At 50.0% G+C, this 21,475-nt stretch overlaps 1 protein-coding gene across 1 annotated transcript; it reads left to right on the top strand.

Moving 5' to 3' along the window:
• The first annotated feature begins 15,868 nt into the window (after positions 1 to 15,868).
• On the top strand, positions 15,869 to 16,864 carry LOC113833873 (protein FAM43B). Its single transcript, XM_035439115.1, has one exon. It carries the CDS (start codon positions 15,869 to 15,871, stop codon positions 16,862 to 16,864), a length of 996 nt encoding a protein of 331 aa, XP_035295006.1.
• The last annotated feature ends 4,611 nt before the right edge of the window (positions 16,865 to 21,475 follow it).

The following is a 21,475-nucleotide window of genomic DNA, read 5'->3' on the forward strand; positions in this document are numbered from 1 at the left end:
TAGGAAGCAGGGCAGCAGAGAATGAAGATGGGAGGGGAGTGCGGGGGCTTGAGGGGAGAGGAGGCACATGCCAGCTGCTGGGAGCCAGGCAGCCTGCGTGGACTGAGCTAACCGTGGAACCGCAGCTGCGCTGGGGTCACTTGCCATGAGCCTGCAGGAATTTAGTGTACCACAGTTTCCCCTTCTCACCCGGCACGGAGGAAGTGGACATCTGGCTTTAGGGAGAGCTGGGAGTTTGCTTAGGCTAGTAACAGAAACAGAGGGGCAGAGTGTTTGAAGGGCTGGCAGAAAACAGAAGAACCCCTCACAGGGGGCTGGAGGGATGGCTCAGCGATTAGGAGCACTGGCTGCTTTTCCAAAGGTCCCAGGTACAATTCCCAGCACCCACATGGCAGCTCATAACTGTCTGTAACTCCAGTTTCAGGGGATCTGACACCTTCACAGAGGCCTATATGCAGGCTAAACATGAACAAATACATGTGAAATAAGAATGGATAAATTATTAATAAAAAAGGAGGAAGAACTCCTCACAGCTGTCCACTGGCTAATGTTTGGAATCTCTAGACATGCTGGGTCTAGAGATTCCAAAGGGCATGAGACTCAACACAGCAATGAAAATGGAAAATGGATGGGCAGAATCATGCTGCTTTACCTGACTGGGCCCAATGTGCACAGAAGACCTTATTAGTGGAGGAGACACCGGGAACTCTGCAGCTCAGGCCGAGGAGATGCTCAATAGATAAAGGGTTTGCCTTGCGAGCATGAAGACCCAAGTTTGATCCTCAGAACCCATGTAAAGGCCTGCTGGATAGCCAGCTTAACCTAATTGGTGAGTTCCAGGACAAGTGAGAGACCCTTTCTCAAAACAAACACAGCAGGTCTGGCCTGGTGGCGCACGCCTTTAATCCCAGAACCTGGGAGGCAGAGGCAGGTGGATCTCTGAGTTTGAGGCCAGCCTGGTCTACACGATGAGTTCCAGGACAGTCAGGGCTGCAGAGTGAGACCCTGTCTGAAAAGCAAACAACAAAAACCACAAGGGCACAGCTACCATGGGATGACACCCAGGGTCATCTGTCCTCTGGCCTCAGTATGCATGTGCTTGTATACCATGTGTCCAGGTGACAAGGACCTATATGATGGCCCCGGGAGCTGGAAAGGGCAGGGAAATAGATGCTTCTAGAAGGAACCCAGTCCACTGGCAGCTTCATGGTAGCATTGTAGGACCTATTTTGGACTTCTGAATGCCACAGCTTCAAGAAAGGTCAGTACTGATGGCTGAAGTCGCTGGAGTTCACGGTCATTTGTGACAACAATGAAACGGGAATATGGAGGTGTGCAAGGGACAGCAGGTTTGCTGAGGAGGGGAATAACCTGAGAACACCGTAAGTCAGAAGGGCAGTGTGGGACTGCGCGCTGGCTCAGAGGATAAAGGCACTTGACATGCAAACCTGACCACCTGAATTCAATACCAGGGTCCCATAGTGGAAAGAGAAAGCTGTCCTTTCACTCACACTTACTAGTTTTAAAATGAACTGAGGGCCCTGCGGGAGATGAAGTGTCAGAGGGAAGCTCTTCTGCCACCGGGTGATTTAAGGTGGTGTTTTGACATGGTTACCGTTGAGGGCCAAAGGAGAGGCACTGAGAAGGATTGGGGCAGTGGGGAAGAAGGCAGGCTCGGGGGGGGGGGGGGGACTCGCATGCTACAAGACCACTTTGGGGGGCTGAAATGGTGGGTGATTGTGATGCAGGACTGGGGGTCACAGAAGCACTAGATGAACCACTGGAGGAAGGAGCAGCGGGTGGTTGAGCCAAAGACGCGCAGGGGAGGGGGGTGTCCAGAGATGGAGAAGGAATTTTGAGCAACCCTGGGAACAGTCCTGTCCCCTGCAGAGCTAATGACTGGAGAATGGGGACAGCAAGCATCCAATAGACACAGCTGCAGAAAGCACTGGTTGTCCTTCTTGTCCAGCCTCCAAATTCCTCACCATGACAGGCTGCCCTGGACGTGGGGCAGGCAGGCTTCTCCCAGTCCAGAGTCAAGGTGGCCCTGGGCAGTGAGCAGAATGTACCAGAATTCTTATGTGCCAATGGGATGGGAGTGTGTGCATGTGAGTGTGTTGGCAAGTGTGCACTTGAGAACGTGTGCATATGGAGGGCAGGAAAACCTCAGGTGTCATTCGCCTTCTTTTGTTTGCTTTGTTTTTTGAGACAGGGTTTCTCTGTGTAGCACTGGCTTTCCTGGAACTTACTCTGTAGATAAGACTGGCCTGGAACTCACAGAGATCCTCCTGCCTCTGTCTCCCAAATGCTGGGATTAATTTTAAAGGTGTGTGTCATCACCTCCCAGCCTCCTTCTTTTGTTGCTATTATTGTTGTTTTGAATCAGGGACTCTCACTACTCTTGAGCCAGACTAGTAATCCAGGTTCACCAGTCATCCAGCCCCAGGGATCTACCTGTCTCTGCTCAAGCTATAAAGCCCTGGCTTTCCTGAGACCCATTGTGTAGATCAGCCTGGCCTTGAACCTATAGAGACCCACCTGCTCTGCCTCCCAAGTGCTGGGATCAAAGGAATGTGCCATCAAGCCTGGGCATTTATTAATTTGTGTGTGTGTGTGTGTGTGTGTGTGTGTGTGTGTGTGTGTGTGTGTGTTTGGTAGGGGGAGAGGATGAGAATGTACAAATGTACATATTGGGTCAGAGAGCTGCAATCTTGACAGCCCCATAGCAGATACCTGAGGTAAAACCTAAAGGACTTTGCAGCTTCATGTTGGCCTCTCAGCTCATTTGGCCTCCAATCCATGAAGATATTCAAGTGACCCCTGACAAGAAATGGGGGGGGCAGTCTTGCTTTGTTATTTAAGACAATGTCTCTTATAGTCCAGACTGGACTTGAACGGCTGATCTTCCTGCCTCCATCTCCCAAAAGATCAATTTACAGGTGTGTACACTTGCCACCCGTTTCTGCTGTACTGAGGATCAAACTCAGGCTCTTTGCACACTAGGCAAGCATCCACCGCTGAGCTACATCCCAGCACCCTCCCCTTGCCCCTTTTACATAGCCTCTCCCTTGACAGCACCTCTCAATTGCAAATGAAATTGCTTCTTCTGGGACGGTGGGAGAAGGGTGGGAGTCTTCTACCCTGGGATGAACCGAGGAGCAAGTGAGCGACCGCTCCGCACTCTTCCCACTGAGTATTGGTATCATCATTTTCACCATCTGTGTCATGCCTATATTCCCCCAGCATGCACCACTTTCCCAAACAAGACTTCAGGAGCCTTCAGAGGAAGGACTTCCAGGGTCTTGCTCCCCTGAGCACCATGCTTCCCATATAACATCTGACACACAGCACATTCTCAGAAATCATTTGTTTCCAGGTGGTGACGGCATGCGCCTTTAATCCCAGCACTCGGGAGGCAGAGGCAGGCAGGTAGGTCTCTGTGAGTTCGAGGCCAGCCTGGTCTACAAAGTGAGTTCCAGGACAGCCAAGGCTACACAGAGAAACCCTGCCTTGAAAAACCAATAAATAAGGAATCATTGGATGACTGAGTGTATGAAAAGTGGCCAGATGTGCTTCGATGAGGGGCTCCCGCTGGGGGCAGGGGGATTTGCACCAGTATCAGTTTTGGTGCAAGAGGGTGAGAACTCCTAGCTGGGTCCCATCTTCTTTGGCTCAGGGCCTCCCTCCTGGCTGCAGGTGTCATTCCTGAGATGAGCCTGTAACCAAATCCCAGCCTCTGTTGACACAGCTCTGTTCTTTGCTATGCAAACATGATTTTGTTTGAACTGGACTGTAATTTGATGGGTGGACCAAGGGCTTGTCTCAGGGGTGCAGGTGCCATTCAGGTAGCATTCCATCCATCAACTCTGCCCCCATTTGCATTCATCCCACTGGGCATCTGAGCAGCTCACAAATCTTAAAGGTTCCTTGACATCCCAAACCCTTCATGTGGAATTTTGTCACACACACCCCCTTTGCTTAACCTCCAAGAGACAGGGTCTCATGTGGCTAAGCTGACCTCAAACTGCCTAAGTAGACAGAGGAGACCTTGAATTTCTGATCTTCCTGTCCCTACTTTCTGTGTGCTAGCATTATAGTTGTGAACACCTTCATGCTGGGTTTGTGTGATGCTGGAAGTCAAACCCTGGGCTTCACTCATGCCACACAAGAGCTCTACTAACAGACACATCTCTAGCCCTCTCCTTGTCTTCCTTTTATTGATTAACTTATTTGTGTGTGTGCGTGCTGTGTACATTTCCATGTAGGTAAGTGTGCGTATAAGTGCATGTATACACACCTGCATATGGAAAGCAATGATCAATTTTGGTATCAATTACTTTTCATCATTTTGGGGGGGATGGAGGTCCAAGACAAGGTCTCACCATATAGCTCTGGCTGTCCTGTAACTCACTATGGAGGCTGGCCTCGAACTCACAGAGATCCACCTGACTCTGTCTCCCAAGTGCTGGGATTAAAGAAGTCACCACCATGCCCAGCTTCATCTTAATTTTTGAGACACTGTCTCTCACTGGCCTAGAGTTAATTGATTGGCTAAGCTGTAGGCCAGTGAGTTCCAGGGATCCACTTGTCTCTATTCTCCCAGTTCTGGGATCACAGACATTTGCCACATGTCTGGCTTTCACGTAGATGCTAGGGATCCAAACTCAAGACCTCATGTCTACAAAGCAGGGACCTTACCAATTAAGCCATCTCCCCACTGTCATCCTCCTTACTTTCTTAGTTATAAATATAAGTGCAAAATTTTGTCAAAGGTAAAAAGCATGTCACACCCAGGTTCAGTTACTGCTCTGCCACTTGCTACCTCTGTGACCATAGGCAAGTTACTAAACCTCTCTTAAGTCTCAACTCCCTGGTCTATATGTGGTGGAATGAATGAGAATGGCCCCCACAGGTTCATATATTTCAATGCTTGGTCCCCAGTTGGTGTAACTGTTTGGGAAGGATTAGGAGGTGTGGCCTTGTTGTAGGAGGTGTGTCACTGGGGATAGGCTTTGAGGTTTCAAAAGCCCATGACATTCCACATTCCAAGTTAGTCTCTCTCTCTCTCTCCCTCTCTCTCTCCCTCTCTCTCTCCCTCTCTCTCTCTCCCCCTCTCTCTCTGCCTCCTACTTGTGGATAAGGATGTAAGTTCTCAACTACTGCTCCAGCACCATGCCTGCCTGCCCATCATGATGGTCACAGACTCATCCTATGAAACTATAAGCCTCAATAAATGCTTTCTTCTATAAATTGCCTTGGTTATGGAGTGCTGTCTTGGCAACAGAAAAGCAACCAAGACAGTAGAACATGGGGACAGTAATACTTTGTGCCTCGCAACAAGAATCATGAGGACTATCTGTGACAAAATGAAAGTGTTTGGCACAATTTGATACACAGCTTTAAAGAAGTGTGGATTTACAGCCAAGTATGGCTGGTGTCTGTAATCCTAACACATGAGAGTCTGAAGCAAGAATATCGCCATGTGTTCAAGTCCAGCATAAGCTACATAATGAATGCTAGGCTTGTCTGGTATATACACTGAGCTCTGACTCAAAACAAGCAACCAAGAGGGCTTATTATTAGAAATGATTATAGCTTCAAAGAAAGTCAATTATATTTTGAAACAGGTCTGTGGCAGAATTTAGGATATCCACCAGCATAGGAATCTGTGCAAATACAGATTCTTAGAATGTTTCTGGGCTGGGGAGATGGCTCAGTAGGCAAGGTACTTGCTATGCAAGCATATGAACCTGAGTTTGAAACCCAAGGGGCCACATCCCCAGGCATCTCCAGGTGCAGTGATGCATGCCTGTAATTGTGGTACTGGGTGCGCTCAGATGGGCAGACAGATCCTGGAGCTCTTACTAATCAGCCGAGTATAGCCTATGGAAGAACTCTAGATTCAGTCAGAGACCCTGTCTCAAGAAGTAGAGAGGAGAGCAACAGAAGAGGATATCCATTCTCAACCTCTAGCTTCCAAATGAGCATAACAAGCATGCACAGGGAGACCCCATCTCAAAATAAATAAAGCAGCAGAGAGAATACTCATGTACCGATGTCTACAAAGCCAGCACCGACAGGCACACCTCTCCCCCCACAACTTCTATACATTCCCTTATAAACTTCGGTTCATTTCAGTTCTGAGGCTCTAATCACTTACAACCACCTGCATGTGAAGAAAACTGCACTTTAAAGAGCACTGAGCACATGCCAAAAGCACTAAATAAAACAGCTCCCAGCCTGCAGTGAAAGCATTGGACCAACTGCTATCTGCCTTTCTCAGACAGGAAAGACAAGCCGCCCAAGGTCACAAAGTGAGTCACTGTCGGAAGTGAGGCTTTTTTCCAATAAAAGCGTATGTACTGTCCTTTAAGAATAATGCACCGTGACCTGCCATCAGCCAGGAGTTTGCTCTTGGCTGCTTTTCTTTCAGTGGAGAAGATGGGACGGAGTCACACAGCAAGAAGTTGGCTCATATGCAGCTCTCAGCAACCTTTTGAGGACCTACTATGTACCAGAAACTGTCCGTGGTATTTTTGAGGACCTACTATGTGTCAGAAAGTGCCCATGGTACTTTTGAGTACCTGCTGTGTATCAGAAACTGCCTGTGACACTTATGAAAACCTATGTGTCAGAAGCTGCCCATGGTACTATGTGTTAGATACTTCCCATGGTACTTTTGAAAAGCTGCAATGTGACTGATGCTGTTTAGAACATTTTCAGGACCATAATGTGTGTCACACCGTACAGGGCATTCTTGAGAAACTACCCTGAGCAAAGCATGGGGGTGCATGTCTGCAATCCAGCGCTCCAGAAACTGAGATAAGAGAGTCTATATATTTAAGGCCAACCTTGGCTATATATTGAGTTCCAGGCTACAGTCGAAGCTACAGAATGAGACTGGGGGGAGCAGGAGTCTCCAATGTGCCAGCTACTATCTAGAGCACTGTGGAGTGACCAGTACCTCAGACAGGAGTCCCTGCCCTCAGAGAGAATAGGGGCTTATTTATGAGTAGAGGGAGATGTTAAGTGAAGCATTACACAAATGATTAGTTAAGTGCAGCTCTGATCAACCCTTTGAAGGTAACCTTGAAGAACAAGACCGTGGAGAGATGAAAAAAGTCAGGGAATGGTTGCCCAGAAACATTGGCTTGAAAAATCACCTAGACTTCAAGAGCAGGAGCAAAAGACCAGAGGCAAAACAGTGTTTGCTGTTAGAGAGACCAGAAGGAGGTATCATGGCTTGGCTTGGGCAAAGAGTTGTTTGGTGGGGGGGAGTCACAGAGGAATGGGGAGGGTGAGGACCATAGAGAGCTTTGCAAGTGAAGGGTTAGGTGTAGGGAGTCACCCTAGCCCCGCCCAATAGTCCTGGGGCAGGTACCAGGTGGACCCGGGGACTCGCCCATAAGGGCGGGGTGAAGGAAAGCCAGAATGACGTAAGGGGGCTTCTTAAGGGGCTGCACGTGGGGACGCGACTCCTCTCTTTGTTCTGGCTGGGTTCTTAACCTAGCTCTGGCCTGTGTTTCACCCGGCTGTGCTTTGAAATAGAGAGACCTTAATCCAATAGTTAGGGGTGGTACTAGTCAAATGTACCTGCTGAGAGACAGAGATCTCAAAGCTTAAGACAGTAATAAAACATCTATGACCTCACAACATGGATCAGCCAATCAGGATCAGATTCATTGCACGGTTTTGACTCAGGTTCTCAGGAGGCTGAGGTCTGCATGGTAGTGAAGGCTGTAAGCACCTGATGACTAGCCTGGGACTAGGGGACCCACTTCCAAGTCAGCTCACTCACAGAGATGGTGAAAAGTGCTGGCTGCCAGAGGGGTGCCTCCATCCCCGGCCTCTCGGACTTCTCACAAGGCTGTTGCAGTGTCCTCATGACAGGACAGCTGGCTCCTTCCACAGCAAGTGACCAAAGAGAAAGTAGGCAGACCTCAACGACCTTCAACCTGGCCCCAGAAGTCAGCATCATTTCATATTGCATTTTACCCATTACGTGGCCATCCCAGTCCATGAGGGGAAGGACTCCACACAGACATGGATACAGAAGTGAGCCACCCTAGGAGCCATCTTGGAGGCCAGCCACAACAGGTGTATCTTCTCAACTCTATGTACTCATACCAGGGGTCTAGTTTTGAAGTCAGCACTCACTTGATTTAAAAAAAAAAATCATTCCTATGAAGATGGAATGTCCACACCAGGGGGAATGAGGTATTTATTCTAGCTTTTTCATTTGTCGAAAGAAACATGGCTGAAATGCATAAATAAATACATTTGAATCAATGGGTGGATATGCACCAAATTATTTGTTATGTTTTGTTTTTGTTTTGGGGGGTTGTTGTTGTTTTTCTTTTTGAGACAGGATTTCTCTGTGTAGCCTTGGCTGTCCTGGAACTCACTCTGTAGACCAGGCTGGCCTTGAACTTACAGAGATCCACCTGCCTCTGCCTCCCGAGTGCTGGGATTAAAGGTGTGCGCCACCACTGCCTCTATGGCTGACTAGTGTGGCTAGCTTTACACTCTGATCTTTAGGCAAGCTTTATGTGCTAAATCATAAACAAAATATCACCACACTGAGCACAAAATTAGAAGGCTTTAGGAAATCACTAGGGAAAGCAGTTTGAGATGCTCCCTGTCCTGCCAAGCCTCACTCCACAACAATAAGGGAAGAGAATGGCTGGCACTGCCGAGGAGGAAAGAGATGAAACATTCGGGGACAAGGAAGGATGACCAAGCAGCTCAGCAGAGCAAGGAAAGAATTCCCATGGCTGGTGGTAGCAAAAAGAGTGTCCACCAAGAGCCAGCAGGGGGAGCCCCAAACACACACCCCCACCCCCACCCCGCAACCCAGAACCTCTGGCTTGGAAATTCCAGCCCAGGCTCTGAGCTGGGCTATATAGGACTGACCTCTAAGTTATAGAGGCTATATAGGCTATATAGGACTGACCTCTAGGTTGCAGAGCGCAGGCACAGCCTAGAATGAGGGGTGCATGGGACCTCCTGGCCCCATCAATACCCTCAGGCTCATTCACTCCATGCCTAAGGCAAGAGGCTGTACTGGTGCTCTCTAGGGACACCAACCAGCCCAGTAGAGCTCAAGACTCTTCCTCATTGCTCCTAAGATTTTTCTAGTCAACTCTCCTGCCTCTTGGGCAGAACTGAACTACAGCAGTCACTAGAAATTTTAAGAAAAATTTGTAGCTGTTTGACTTGTCTTTAAATATTCAAGAATAAAGAAAAGAAACTGCCGGATGGGGGGAGAAACTCGGGGACGATTGATACAAAAAACCCAGAAGATTAAAAAAAAAAAAAGAGTCAGCTATAATTAGATACCCACAAAGGAAAAAATTCACAACAAATCAATTCAGCAAGGTTGAAAAATCAACAGGCAAAGTTGTATGTCTTGTGCCAACAATGAGCAATCTGAAATGGAAATGAAAGTAATTCCACTTACATAGCACCCAAAGAAATAGCTTAGGAATGTGACCATGGAAGCAAGAGACATGTGCATGGAAAAGAGAAAAACTTGCTGAAGAGGGCTTGGGGAGATGGCTCAGTCTATGAAGTGTCTATTGGATAGCATGAGTTCAAATCCCCAGCATGCAGGGATGAGCTGAGTGTGTGGTTTGCAGCACTAACTCAGTGGGGAAGAGACAAGCAGCTTGGCCACCCGATTGGTGAGCTCTAGGCTCAGTGAGAGACCCTGTCTCACAAGATAAGGTCGACTCAGCGAGGCAGCATACACCTTTAATCCCAGCACTCGGGAGGCAGAGGCAGGCAGATCTCTGTGCGTTTGAGACCAGCCTGGTCTCCAGAGTGAGTTCCACGACAGGTTCCAACACTACACAGAGAAACCCTGTCTCGAAAAACAAAACAAACAAACAAATAAAAAAAAGATAAGGTAGAAATGTGTAATGGAAGACACCCAACTTAACCACCAGCCTCAAAATTCATCTGCACTGAATACACACACACACACACACACACACACACACACACACACACACACCATACAACATAATGCTGAAAGAAATTAATGATATACATTAATGAAAAGACATCCTGCATATTTATGGACTGAAGGTTTAGTATAGTCAAGAGGTCAACACTATCTAGAGCAATCTGCAGATTGAATGGAATCTCTATCAAAATGCCAATGGATGCCAAGAGGCAAAAGAAGAACGGTGCATCGGTGGTGGTGCACGCCTTTAATCTCAGCACGTGGAAGGCAGAGAGAGGCAGGTGGAGCTCTGTGAATTCAAGTCCATCCTGGTCTACATAGTGAGTTCCAGGACAGCCAAAGTTACATAGTGAGTCCCTGACTCAAAAAAACAGGTGTGTGTGTGGGGGGGGGGGGACGACAATGTGGTAAGTTTCAAAATATACCTCAAGGGGCTCAGTGGTTAAGAGCACTGGCTGCTTTTTGTTGCTTTTGCTTTTAGTTTTTGTTTTGTTTTGTTGAGAAGGGTTTCTCTGTGAAGCCCTGGCTGTCCTGGAACTCACTCTGTAGACCAGGATGGCCTTGAACTCACAGAGATCCACCTGGTTCTACCTCCCCAATGTTGGGATTAAAGATATATGCCATCACCCCTGACTAAAGCACTGGCTGCTCTTGCAGAGGACCTGGGTTAAGCTTCCAGCACATGGGGCTCACAACCATCTGTAACTCCAGTTCCAGGGAATCCAATGCCCACATCTTTAATTCCAACACTCGAAAGGCAAGAGACAAGCAAATCTCTGTGAATTTGAAGCCAGCCTGGCCTACGGAGTGAATTCCAGGACAGCCAGGGATGTTGCACAGAGAAACCCTGTCTCAAAACAAAACAAATCCACAAAATTGTCGAACAAGGGAGAGAGCATGGGTGCACACACTGAGACTCAACTTTGAGCATTATTTACCTAATAACCATTAAACACTAACTACTGGTACATACAACACAACCAAATGTTCTAACTACTATAAGGCAGGGGCTGAAGAGATAGCTCAGTCTGCAAAATGCTTTCACAGTAACCCGTAGGAGACCTCACTTCCATCCCTAGAACCCACACAAAGGAGCCAGGCACTGCAGCAATTGCTTATTATAATACAGCCATGGGAAAAGGAAGGGAAGCCAGAAGGACCCCTGAGGCTCACTGTTCAGCCAGCCTAGAGTGAGCTCCAGCCCATACAGAGGCCCTGTCTCAAAAATAAACACAAGCCAGGGTTGGTGGCTTTAATCCCAGAAGTTGAGAGACAGAGGCAGGAGGATGGCTATGAGTTCCAGGTCAACCTAGTTTAAATAGCGAGACCCTATCTAAGCAAATTAATTAATAAATAAGATGGAAAGTTCCTGAAAAGGATTATCCTCTGGCCTCTACACACACACATGCACCCTCACCTGTGCTGGGACACACACACACACACACACACACACACACAGAGAGAGAGACAGAGAGACAGAGAGACAGAGAGAGAGAGAGAGAGAGAGAGAGAGAGAGAGAGAGAGAGGATGGGGAATGTACTGTGTATGTTCATCTTATTGATTATTGAATAAAGTACTTGTTTGGCCAATGAGACAGCAAGTTAGACAGGACTAGGAGTCAAAGAGGATTCTGGGAAATGTAGTAGAGAAGTGGTGATCCAGGCAGGAAGTGACTTAGCAAGGAGACTCATATTTAAGCAAAGGAAACAGGAAGTGTCCCTTTATCCCCTTCCTCCTCCAGTGGCGCCATGTGAGCCACCATTAAGAGAGGGTGCCAGTGAAAGGCATCCTCTATAAGATAAGTCTTATAAAATATATAGGTTTATGATAATTAAGACTGAGCTAAGAGATGAGGAATCCTAGTCATTGGCCAAGCAGCATTTAAACCTAATACAAGCCTCTCTGTGTATTAATTTAGGCCCTAACTCGGGTGGCATAAAGTGTACGCATGGCGGTGGGGCTCGGTGGCTTTGGCAGAAAGATTTATCGTAACAGAGAGAGGTAAAGAACACTAATCTTATCAAATCACCTACTGAAAAGTGGATGTGGTAAATAATGATTTTAAAACAGCATAGTCTAAGTTAGAAATGTTATTTAGAAATGGAAGTCATTAGTCATGATGGCACATGCCTTTAATACCAGATTTTAGGACACAGGTAGATCTCTGTAAGTTCAAGGCCAGCCTGGTATATATAAAGATATCCAGGTCAATCAGGGATAGATAGTGAGACCCAGTATATGTTTGGGTTATTATTGCTATTATTAGGGTTGCCCTTCTGCACCCGTAGCCCATCACTGAAGGCAGTCAGGACAGGAACTCAAACAGGGCAGAAACCAGACACCTAGCCAGGCATTGGTGGCGTACGCCTTTAATCCCAGCACTTGGGAGGCAGAGACAGGCGGATCTCTGTGAGTTCGAGGCCAGCATGGTCTCCAGAGCGAGTGCCAGGATAGGCTCCAAAGCTACACAGAGAAACCCTGTCTCAAAAAACAAACAAACAAAAAAAACAAAACAAAACAAAAAAACCCAAAAATTAATAAATAATTTTTTAAAAAGGTGGGCATGGCTGAGCAGGTATCTATAAACCCACATGCTACGGTGGTCAGAGACAGGAGGATCTTGTCCCTGGGGCTTTTGCTGCCTGCCCAGCTCCCGGTTCAATGAGAGACCCTGCCTCAAAGAAATAAGATGGAAGATGATAGAGCAGGACAGACACCTAATGTCTAGTCTCCCTCTGGCTTCTCCCTCCCCTATGTGTGTGTGTGCAAGTAATATGGGCATGCATAACAAAATAACAATTGAAATGAATGAAAACGGCTGTCTTTGGAATTGAGACTAAGGGTGGGTTGAGAGATTTGTTATTATTATTATTATTATTATTATTATTATTATTATTATTGTTATTATTACTATTGTGCCACTTATATACCAACAATTTGACTATTTTTGTTTTGTGTTTTTTTTTTTTTTTTTTGAGACAGGGTTTCTCTGCAGCTTTGGAGTCTGTCCTGGAACTCGCTCTGTAGACCAGACTAGCTTCGAGCTCACAGAGAGCTGCCTGCCTCTGCCTCCTGAATGCATTCGAACAATTTGACTTTTAAAAGAAATATAGGAACACACACACACACACACACACACACACACACACACACACACACACACGCTCGAGAGGAATAAAAACTAAGCTAGACAGGGCTGACTGCACACCTGTCTGTGAAGCCATGAAGCTGTGAAGCAGTGTTGAGGCTGGGAGCTCTTCCCTGAAACAGAAGCTTCTGGAAGCCCCAAGCTCTGCTTTCGTTACTGGCTTGTCCTTGCACGTGAATGGACATGGGGATGTGTCTGAGGCAGCTGACTCTTCCACAACCAAGAGTTTAGAGAGAGAACTGCAGCATATTTAAGATCACTGAGCATTGTAAGGGTCTAAGGAGGGGCCTGGAAGGACAGGGGAGAACCCAGGCATTGTGCAGAGGAGCCTGGGGAGACAGGGCCAAGTAGGGAGGCTGGAAGAGTTGCTGTCCATATGGACAGGATTAGCAAGTATTAATAGAATAATTGGCAATGCCAAATGTTACTTGCTAAATGGAAAGATGGCTTAGTGGTTAAGAGCATACACTGCTCTGGCAGAAGACGCAGATTTAGTTCCCAGCTCCAACCTTGGGTCACTTAGAATCACCTGTCACTCAAGTTCCAGGGGATCTGAGGTCCTCCTCAGGCCTCCAGAAGCACTGCATCCAAGGACACATGCACCCCCACACACACACACACAAATACACATAATTAAATAAAATCTTTTCAATTTTTTCAGCATTGCATTTGCTGTGTTTTCGAATGGTCCCAGATGGGCACATCCTAGAATATTTTTAAAGGTGATGGGAACAGAAGCCACACCCAGCATAAAGGAAAGTGAACCAGGCTGGGAATGGAATGGGGGCTCTCCAGGTACAACCTGTCTTAAATTCTCTGCTAGTGGGAGCTGCTGGACAAAAGGCAGAGGATACCCGGGACATCCTTTTTTCTTTTCTTCTTCCCCCCTCCCCAACCACCACACCCCCTCTCCGAGGCAGGATCTCACTATGTAGACCATGCTGGCTTTGAACTCACAGAAATGAGCCTGCCTGCCTCTGCCTCCCCAGTGCTGGGACTACAGGTGTGTACCACCACGCCCTACTCATATATATATATATATATATATATATATATATATATATATATATATTCTTCCAGGAATTCTGAGGCCCGTCACCCACCATTCCTACTTGCTATCCCCAAATGAGAACACAGTTTTGTCAGGGAGTTTGGCTTGGTTTTGAACTCAGCCAGGATCAGCCTGGAGGTCTTTCCTGACCTGGCAGGTACTTCCATATGACAAGTCCCTGGACTCAATTAAAGAACAGGTGTTGACAGTAGGAAGCCTTAAGGCATTGGGCCCACAGGAGAGCAGTCCGGGAATTCTGGGAGCCTGGGGCTTAACTTAGAGAAAGGGAATATCTGTTTTGCCCAGTAGGGCTGTTTTTCAGTACTCTAAACCACCTCCCCAGTAAACACCAGTCACTCCCCAGGGGATGGAGCTGAGTGTCTGGACTCTATGCAGCAGAGGGACAAAGGTTGGAGGGAAGCGGGTGGGTGGAGGGCCAGCTCTGGTGTCACTGGAGTCGGAATGGACCCATCTCCTTACAACCTTGTGACCCTGGACTGTCTGTCTAGAGGATTTGAAGAGATAGTGAATGCTGAACACCTGGGAACTCAGAAAGCATCTCAGCAGATAGGGCATTATCTGTTTAATCTTCAGAGAGCAGGAGGCTGCACTTTGACCAATGGAAGAGCTTTACTGCTGCAATTCCCACAAACTCAGACCTGCTCGGAAAACCCCTCCCCACCCCCCAAATTCTTCTCCTTGCCCCTGTCCTGACCACCAGTCGCTGGTATTGTGGTATGATCAGTCCCCTCAGCTCAGGGGAAGCAGCCTGGCCCACGACCTTGGAGGAACCTGGGAGAAAGCTTCACCAACGACAGTACTTTTCCACTGCACTGTGAGGCCACCTCAGCTGGCTTTGTGCTGTGCAGAGAAGAGGCAAAGGGCACCAGACCGGCCCCAGCAGGAACCCATCCCCAAATCTCCGCTCTCCGAGATGGGGGTAGGGACGCTCTGTGGATGAGGGGCAGCAGGCAGGAATCCTAGAAAGAGGAGGGGCTCTCCCTGGGAGCCTGGAGCCCACGAGTGAGGCTGAAGAAATTTGCATGCGTAAATCCCTCCGCAGTGTTTTGGGGGATTCCCAGTCCTTAGCTGCCCCTCTGCTCTTCATCCTTCCAAAGATAAAGCTCAAAACAGTTCCAGCGCGCCGGTGCTGGGTCTTGGGAAGCTTGAGTCTGCGTGCGTGGGGGGAAGGGGGAGAGAAAGGGAGGGGACAAGAGAGCTAGCGGTCCCGCCCGGTGATGTAGGCAGCCCAGGGAGGTGGAGCCGCAACGCCTGAAGGAGTTCCCACCGCAGCCGTGGGCTTGGTCCACCTCATCCGGCTACCACCAGCCCCTGCTCCAGAGACGTCCCTGCCGCCAATTCGGCGGCGGGGACCGTGGCGATCCCCACCCATATTCGGACCAGGGGGACTTCCATTGCTCTAGACCCCTGTCCCTCCTTGCTTCCCAGACGGCCGGAGTCATTCCTGGGGTAAGCTGTTCCAGGCTGATCAGCCGCCACACGGGCATCTCGCGGCCAGCCCAACTGGGCACCGGGCGTCTGCGAAGCCAGCCCTGCCGGACACGGGGCATCACGCAACGACTACCTCCTCCGGCCTCCACCCAGCTTGTTGTGAGTCCTGGGCGGTGGGCTTCTGAGCGCCTTTGGCCTCCCCAGGACGCGGGTGAGCTCCCTGCGCTCCCCGCCCTCCGGGCCGCCGCGATGCTGCCCTGGAGACGGAACAAATTCGTGCTAGTGGAGGACGAGGCCAAGCGCAAGGCGAAGAGCCTGAGCCCCGGGCTCGCCTACACGTCGCTGCTCTCCAGCTTCCTGCGCTCCTGCCCGGACCTGCTACCGGACTGGCCCCTGGAGCGTCTGGGCCGCGTGTTCCGCAGCCGGCGCCAGAAAGTGGAGCTTAACAAGGAGGACCCCACCTACACCGTGTGGTACCTGGGCAACGCCGTCACCCTGCACGCCAAGGGCGACGGCTGCACCGACGACGCGGTGGGCAGGATCTGGGCTCGCTGCGGGCCGGGAGGGGGCACGAAGATGAAACTGACGCTGGGCCCGCACGGCATCCGCATGCAGCCGAGCGAGCGCGGCGCCGGGGGCTCGGGGGGTCGCAGGCCGGCGCACGCCTACCTGCTGCCGCGCATCACCTACTGCGCGGCGGACGGGCGCCACCCGCGCGTCTTCGCCTGGGTCTATCGCCACCAGGCGCGCCACAAGGCCGTGGTGCTGCGCTGCCACGCCGTGCTGCTGGCGCGGGCTCACAAGGCGCGCTCCCTGGCCCGCCTGCTCCGCCAGACCGCGCTGGCGGCCTTCAGCGACTTCAAGCGGCTGCAGCGGCAGAGCGACGCGCGCCACGTGCGCCAGCAGCACCTCCGCGCGGGGGGCGCCGCCGCCTCGGTACCCCGCGCCCCATTGCGCCGCCTGCTCAACGCCAAGTGCGCCTACCGGCCTCCGCCGGGCGAGCGCGGCCGCGGGGCTCCGCGTCTCAGCAGCATCCAGGAGGAGGACGAGGAGGAAGAGGGTGCGGAGGAGGAGGACTCCCGGGACAGCGAGGGAGGAGCCCTGCAGCACGAGCGGCCCGAGGTGCTGAGCCTGACCCGGGAGCTGAGGACGTGCAGCCTGCGGAGCGCCGCGGCGCCTCCGCCACCCGCGCAGCCCCGCCGCTGGAAGGCCAGCTCCAGGGAGCGGGCGGGCCAGGCGCGCTGAGAGCGCAGGGCTAGGACTCGGGCCCTAGACCCGGCCCAGCAGACTGACCAGGACACAAAACCGGTCCTGCCCGCTTCAGCCCTCCTGGTCCCTGGCCTGCCACCCTCGCGGTGTCCGTAGTGGTCGCCTTGCTCCTCATTCTGGCTCAGGGTGAAGCCGGATATGCCCTTGATTATTAGGGGTGGAGGGGAGTCCACATCTCCCCACACTGGGAGTTTCCCTGGTCCTCCACTGTGGAATTGCCCCCATGCTTTATGCCAGGTCTCTGCCTACAGACTAACTTGCTCTCTTCCAAAACAGCATCTCAGGAGAAAAGGGGAAATATTTGCGGAAACCCTGGAGGGTGGGTTTGAACCCCGGACCTCATCTAGGGGAGGAGTGATGGCCCTGTCCTTGGTCTTATTCCCTGTGATAAGAACCACCCTGGAGAGATTTCAGATAAGGAAGAGAACGGAATAGGTGGGGAGAACTGAGATGAGCCCCACTGAGGACTCCCCCACCTGGGACCACACACACAGGGAGGAATTCTTGGTCCTACCCTTTACCGTTTGTTGGAAGACTCCTCACACTTCACTGTTCTGCCTGTGAAAGGGACAGGGATGGTCCTGTCTACGTGCAAAGAACAGAGTGGGACAGTCTAACAGCCCAGCACTAGGCAGTTTTCCAAGCCTCTGCCTTGACATTCTTTCAGGGCTCCACTCATTCCCTCTCTGCAGACAGATAACTGGTCTACCCTGCATCCTGGACCATGACGGAACCTCCAAAGGAGGTAAGGACACATGCCCCAAACAAGCAAGGCTTTCAGGGCAAGCAGGTACTGACCATAGCTACACTTACATGCAGAATGAGGGAGGAACAGGTATTAAGACAGAGGGTAAGGGAGCCCCTGCCCAGGTATCTCCACAAGGCCATCAAAACCCAAAGATCTATGTCATCTACTGATCATTGTAAATAAAGTGGATCTGCTTTTTCAGCTGTTACCCCTCCTGTGTTGTGTGTGCCAGGCCTGCGGGGGGGGGGGGAGACTGTCATCATGATCCAGTTCTGTCCTGAACCCCAAGGACAGAAAAGGGACCAGGAAAATGGCTCTCTTTAGCATCTGCAGCCACCTCCCATGATCCCCTGGATTGGAGATTGCTGCCTGGAAGCTGTTCCAGGAATGTCAGGGGAGGAGGCAGTAACATATGCTTTGTCTGAAAACTGCACGAGCCAAGTCCCAGAGGAGCAGCCCCTGTCTATCCATCTGTCTGTCTCTGCCTCCCACGATGTCTGTACACCAAGGCACTCAGATGCAAGTCTCTGTAGGGCATTTGGCAGAGGGGTGTGTGTGTGTGTGTGTGTGTGTGTGTGTGTGTGTGTGTGTGTGTTGAGTTAGGGGGCTTCTCTTTTGCCATGTTAAGTGTCATGGTCTGTGGTATAGACCATGGCCCCACCAAATTCAGGGATGAGAGGAGGGCAGAGGGTAGGAGAGGAGGATGAGCAGCCAAGATTTCTTTTTGAAAGAATGGAGAAATGTGGCCAGCCCCTGCGACAGTGAGGTTTGAGCTCTGGTAGCTTCAGCCCTGGGCTGAGCTGGGCATAGATCCCAGAGCTACTCAGAGCCTACACAAGTAGCCTGGATTATGGCCCATGTTCAAAATGACTCCCTTTCCCAGAGCTACTGAAACAGAGAGTACAACGGCCACCACACCATGGCTGAACCCTTACAGGGTCAAAGGTCTGCTAGAGAAAGCCAGAGCTGGCTCTGCCCACCAGGAGACCAGTGACCAACAAGGCAAAGATGTCCCGTCTGTTGCTTCCCTTGTCCAACTAGTCAAGGCTTCTGCTGGTGTTTTCCCACGTAGATGAAGAGGTGGCATGTCACTCCTGGAGAGGACTATGGGCTTCAAGGGAAGCTCTGGGGTTGGTTAAGACAGCCTCACTAGCCGGGCGTTGGTGGTGCACGCCTTTAATCCCAGCACTCGGGAGGCAGAGGCAGGCGAATCTCTGTGAGTTTGAGGCCAGCCTGGTCTCCAGAGCGAGTGCCAGGACAGGCTCCAAAGCTACACAGAGAAATTCTGTCTCAAAAAACAAAAAAAAACAAAACAAAACAAAAAACAAAAAACAAAAACAAAACAAAAAGACAGCCTCATTAAATAACAAGGTCACAAGCATGCCCTCTGAACCCAAATGGTACAACAGATATTTCTAAAGGTATCTCACCTATGGGTGCCAGGGCTAGGTGCTGTGGCTGCTGGAGCCCTCTCCTGAAGCTAGGATATGCTTAGAACTAAAGGAGCAGACACCAGACGACAATTTCCAGGCTTGCTCCCAGCCTCTGGCTCCCTCTCCCACCTTTCTCCTCAGGCAACCTGCCAACAGGAAAGGCCCATGCACACACACTTATACAGCACCCCCCTTCCCTCAGTCAAGCAACGCTTCCAGATCTGGAATGAAAAGGCCTGGGAGTGTTTTCCTCACTACATCTCCGTTTCCAATATGTGTGGTGGAAGGAGGACTTGGCCAACATCTATCCTCCGCTAGGACACCACAGGCTAGTTAGCATGGCTCCAGCAGCCACCTGGCCAGCGTCAGGTGTTTAGGGCTGCCCCAGAACCCTGGCGGCCCTGATATCCAGCGAATGGGTGTGTCCTGAAAAACCACACCCACTTCTCTGATTTTAGGCACCAGCAGTTGGGTGACCTGGTGTCCTCATAGCTCTTGTTTCAGATTTCCTTACTTGTAGAATAAAATTGGGAGTGAGCTGAACCAGCCTAGAACTGACAGCAAATCTTCATGTCTCAGCCTCCTAAATGCCTAGAATATGTAGTGGCACACACCTTTAATCCTAGTGTTCAAAGAGGAAGAGCCAGCAGAACTTGGTGAGTTCCAGGGCAGCCTGATCTTCCTAGCAAGCTCCAGGCCAGCCAAGGCAGCATAATGAGACCCTGTCTCAAAAACAGTGTAAACCACCACACCTAGCTGGACTAACAGTTTTTAAACCACATTTTTCTAGTCTTAGATCTGTTCCAGGTGCCATGGAGAACAAAGGAGCACCCCTCCCCTTTTGGCTGGGGGAGGCTCATACATATTAAGGCAGCAGTCTACCAGTGAAGCTTTATTTGGTGTGGTCTCAGTGATGTGAGTCCAAGATTATTTTTAATTGATTTATTTTGAGATAAGGTCTCACTGTGTTAGCCGTGGCTACGTAGACCAGGCTGCCCTCAAGCTCACCAAGATCTGCTCTGAGTACTGGGATTAAAGGTATGTACACGTTCTCTCTCTTTATGCATGTGTGAGTATGTGCCTATGTGCAGGGTGTGTGTGTGTGTGTGTGTGTGTGAGAGAGAGAGAGAGAGAGAGAGAGAGAGAGAGAGAGAGAGAGGAAGAAAGAAAGAAAGAGAAAGAGAGTTTTGTATTTGTGTTTTGTTTCTCTATGTAGTCCTGGCTGTTCTAGAGCTCTAACTATGTGGACTAGGCTGGCCTTGGACTCACAGATCCTCATGCCTCTGCTCTGCCTCCCAAGCACTGGGATTAAATGGCTGTGCTACCATGCCCTGTGGGTTTCTCTCTCTTTTTAAAGATTTATCTATTTATTATGTATACATAATAATAATGTTCTGTCTGCATGTATGCCAGAAGAGGGTATCAGATGCTATTACACATGGCTGTGAGCCACCATGTGGGTGCTGGGAATTGAACTGAGGCCCTCTGGAAAAGCAGCCAGGGCTCTTAACCGCCACACTATCTCTCCAACCCCAGGTTTTTCTCTTAAGTGATGGAATGCCCTCTGAACTTTCTAGCCTGAGGTTTGGGCTTGTTGGCTGACCCAGCCTGAGATGTGCTATCAGAGCACTTAGAGGGTCTCAGATACAGCCATAGAGGGTGGGGAGTGTGGCCCTAGTGAGGCCTGCACCTCAAGATGGGTATCAAGACTCTCCTGGGAACTCTGGGACCTAAATCCATCTCTCTTGGAGCCTCCAGAGGGGTGGAACAGTGATCCGTGTGACAGACCACATATATAGCTCAATGTATACACCAGTCAGCCACCTTGGTTCCCCAGTGTGTGTCCCCATGCTGCTCCCTGGTTTTCCAGATGTCATGGTACATTGCTACCTCTAGGCCTTTGCACAGGCTGTTTGCAATAGTGGGGATAGTTTTCACTTTGACATTTTCAATCCTACCCATCCTTCAAAACTCAGCTCCACCTACTGGAAAGTTTCCTTAATGTATATTCCTCTACTCCCGCCTCTCTAGGGAGGATCTCTGCCCTCAGACCTAACCTAGGATTTGTTCTCTGCATTCCCCATGGTCCTTGAACCACCATAACCAAATGTCTCACTCTTCCTACTCATCCACCTTCAGTTCTGCACTCCCTTGTGTACACATACCTTGTCCATAGCAGGGCAGAGAGTTGGTGGTGCTCAGTAATTATCTGTTGAATGAACACATGAATGAATGAGCCAGATGGAAGAGGCGTCATAGGCCAGGAAACCAAGTGGGTGGAGGCACAGTCCCTCTGCCAAGCTTCTGCTTCGAGATATGGAAGGAGAACTATCCTCAGATGCCTTGTTTCAATGGACAGTGCCTGGGGAGTCCACAGCCTAAGGGAAGCCTCTGCTTACATGTCTG

Source organism: Cricetulus griseus, chromosome 2 (assembly GCF_003668045.3).
Source record: "Cricetulus griseus strain 17A/GY chromosome 2, alternate assembly CriGri-PICRH-1.0, whole genome shotgun sequence".
Taxonomy (NCBI): Eukaryota; Metazoa; Chordata; class Mammalia; order Rodentia; family Cricetidae; genus Cricetulus; species Cricetulus griseus.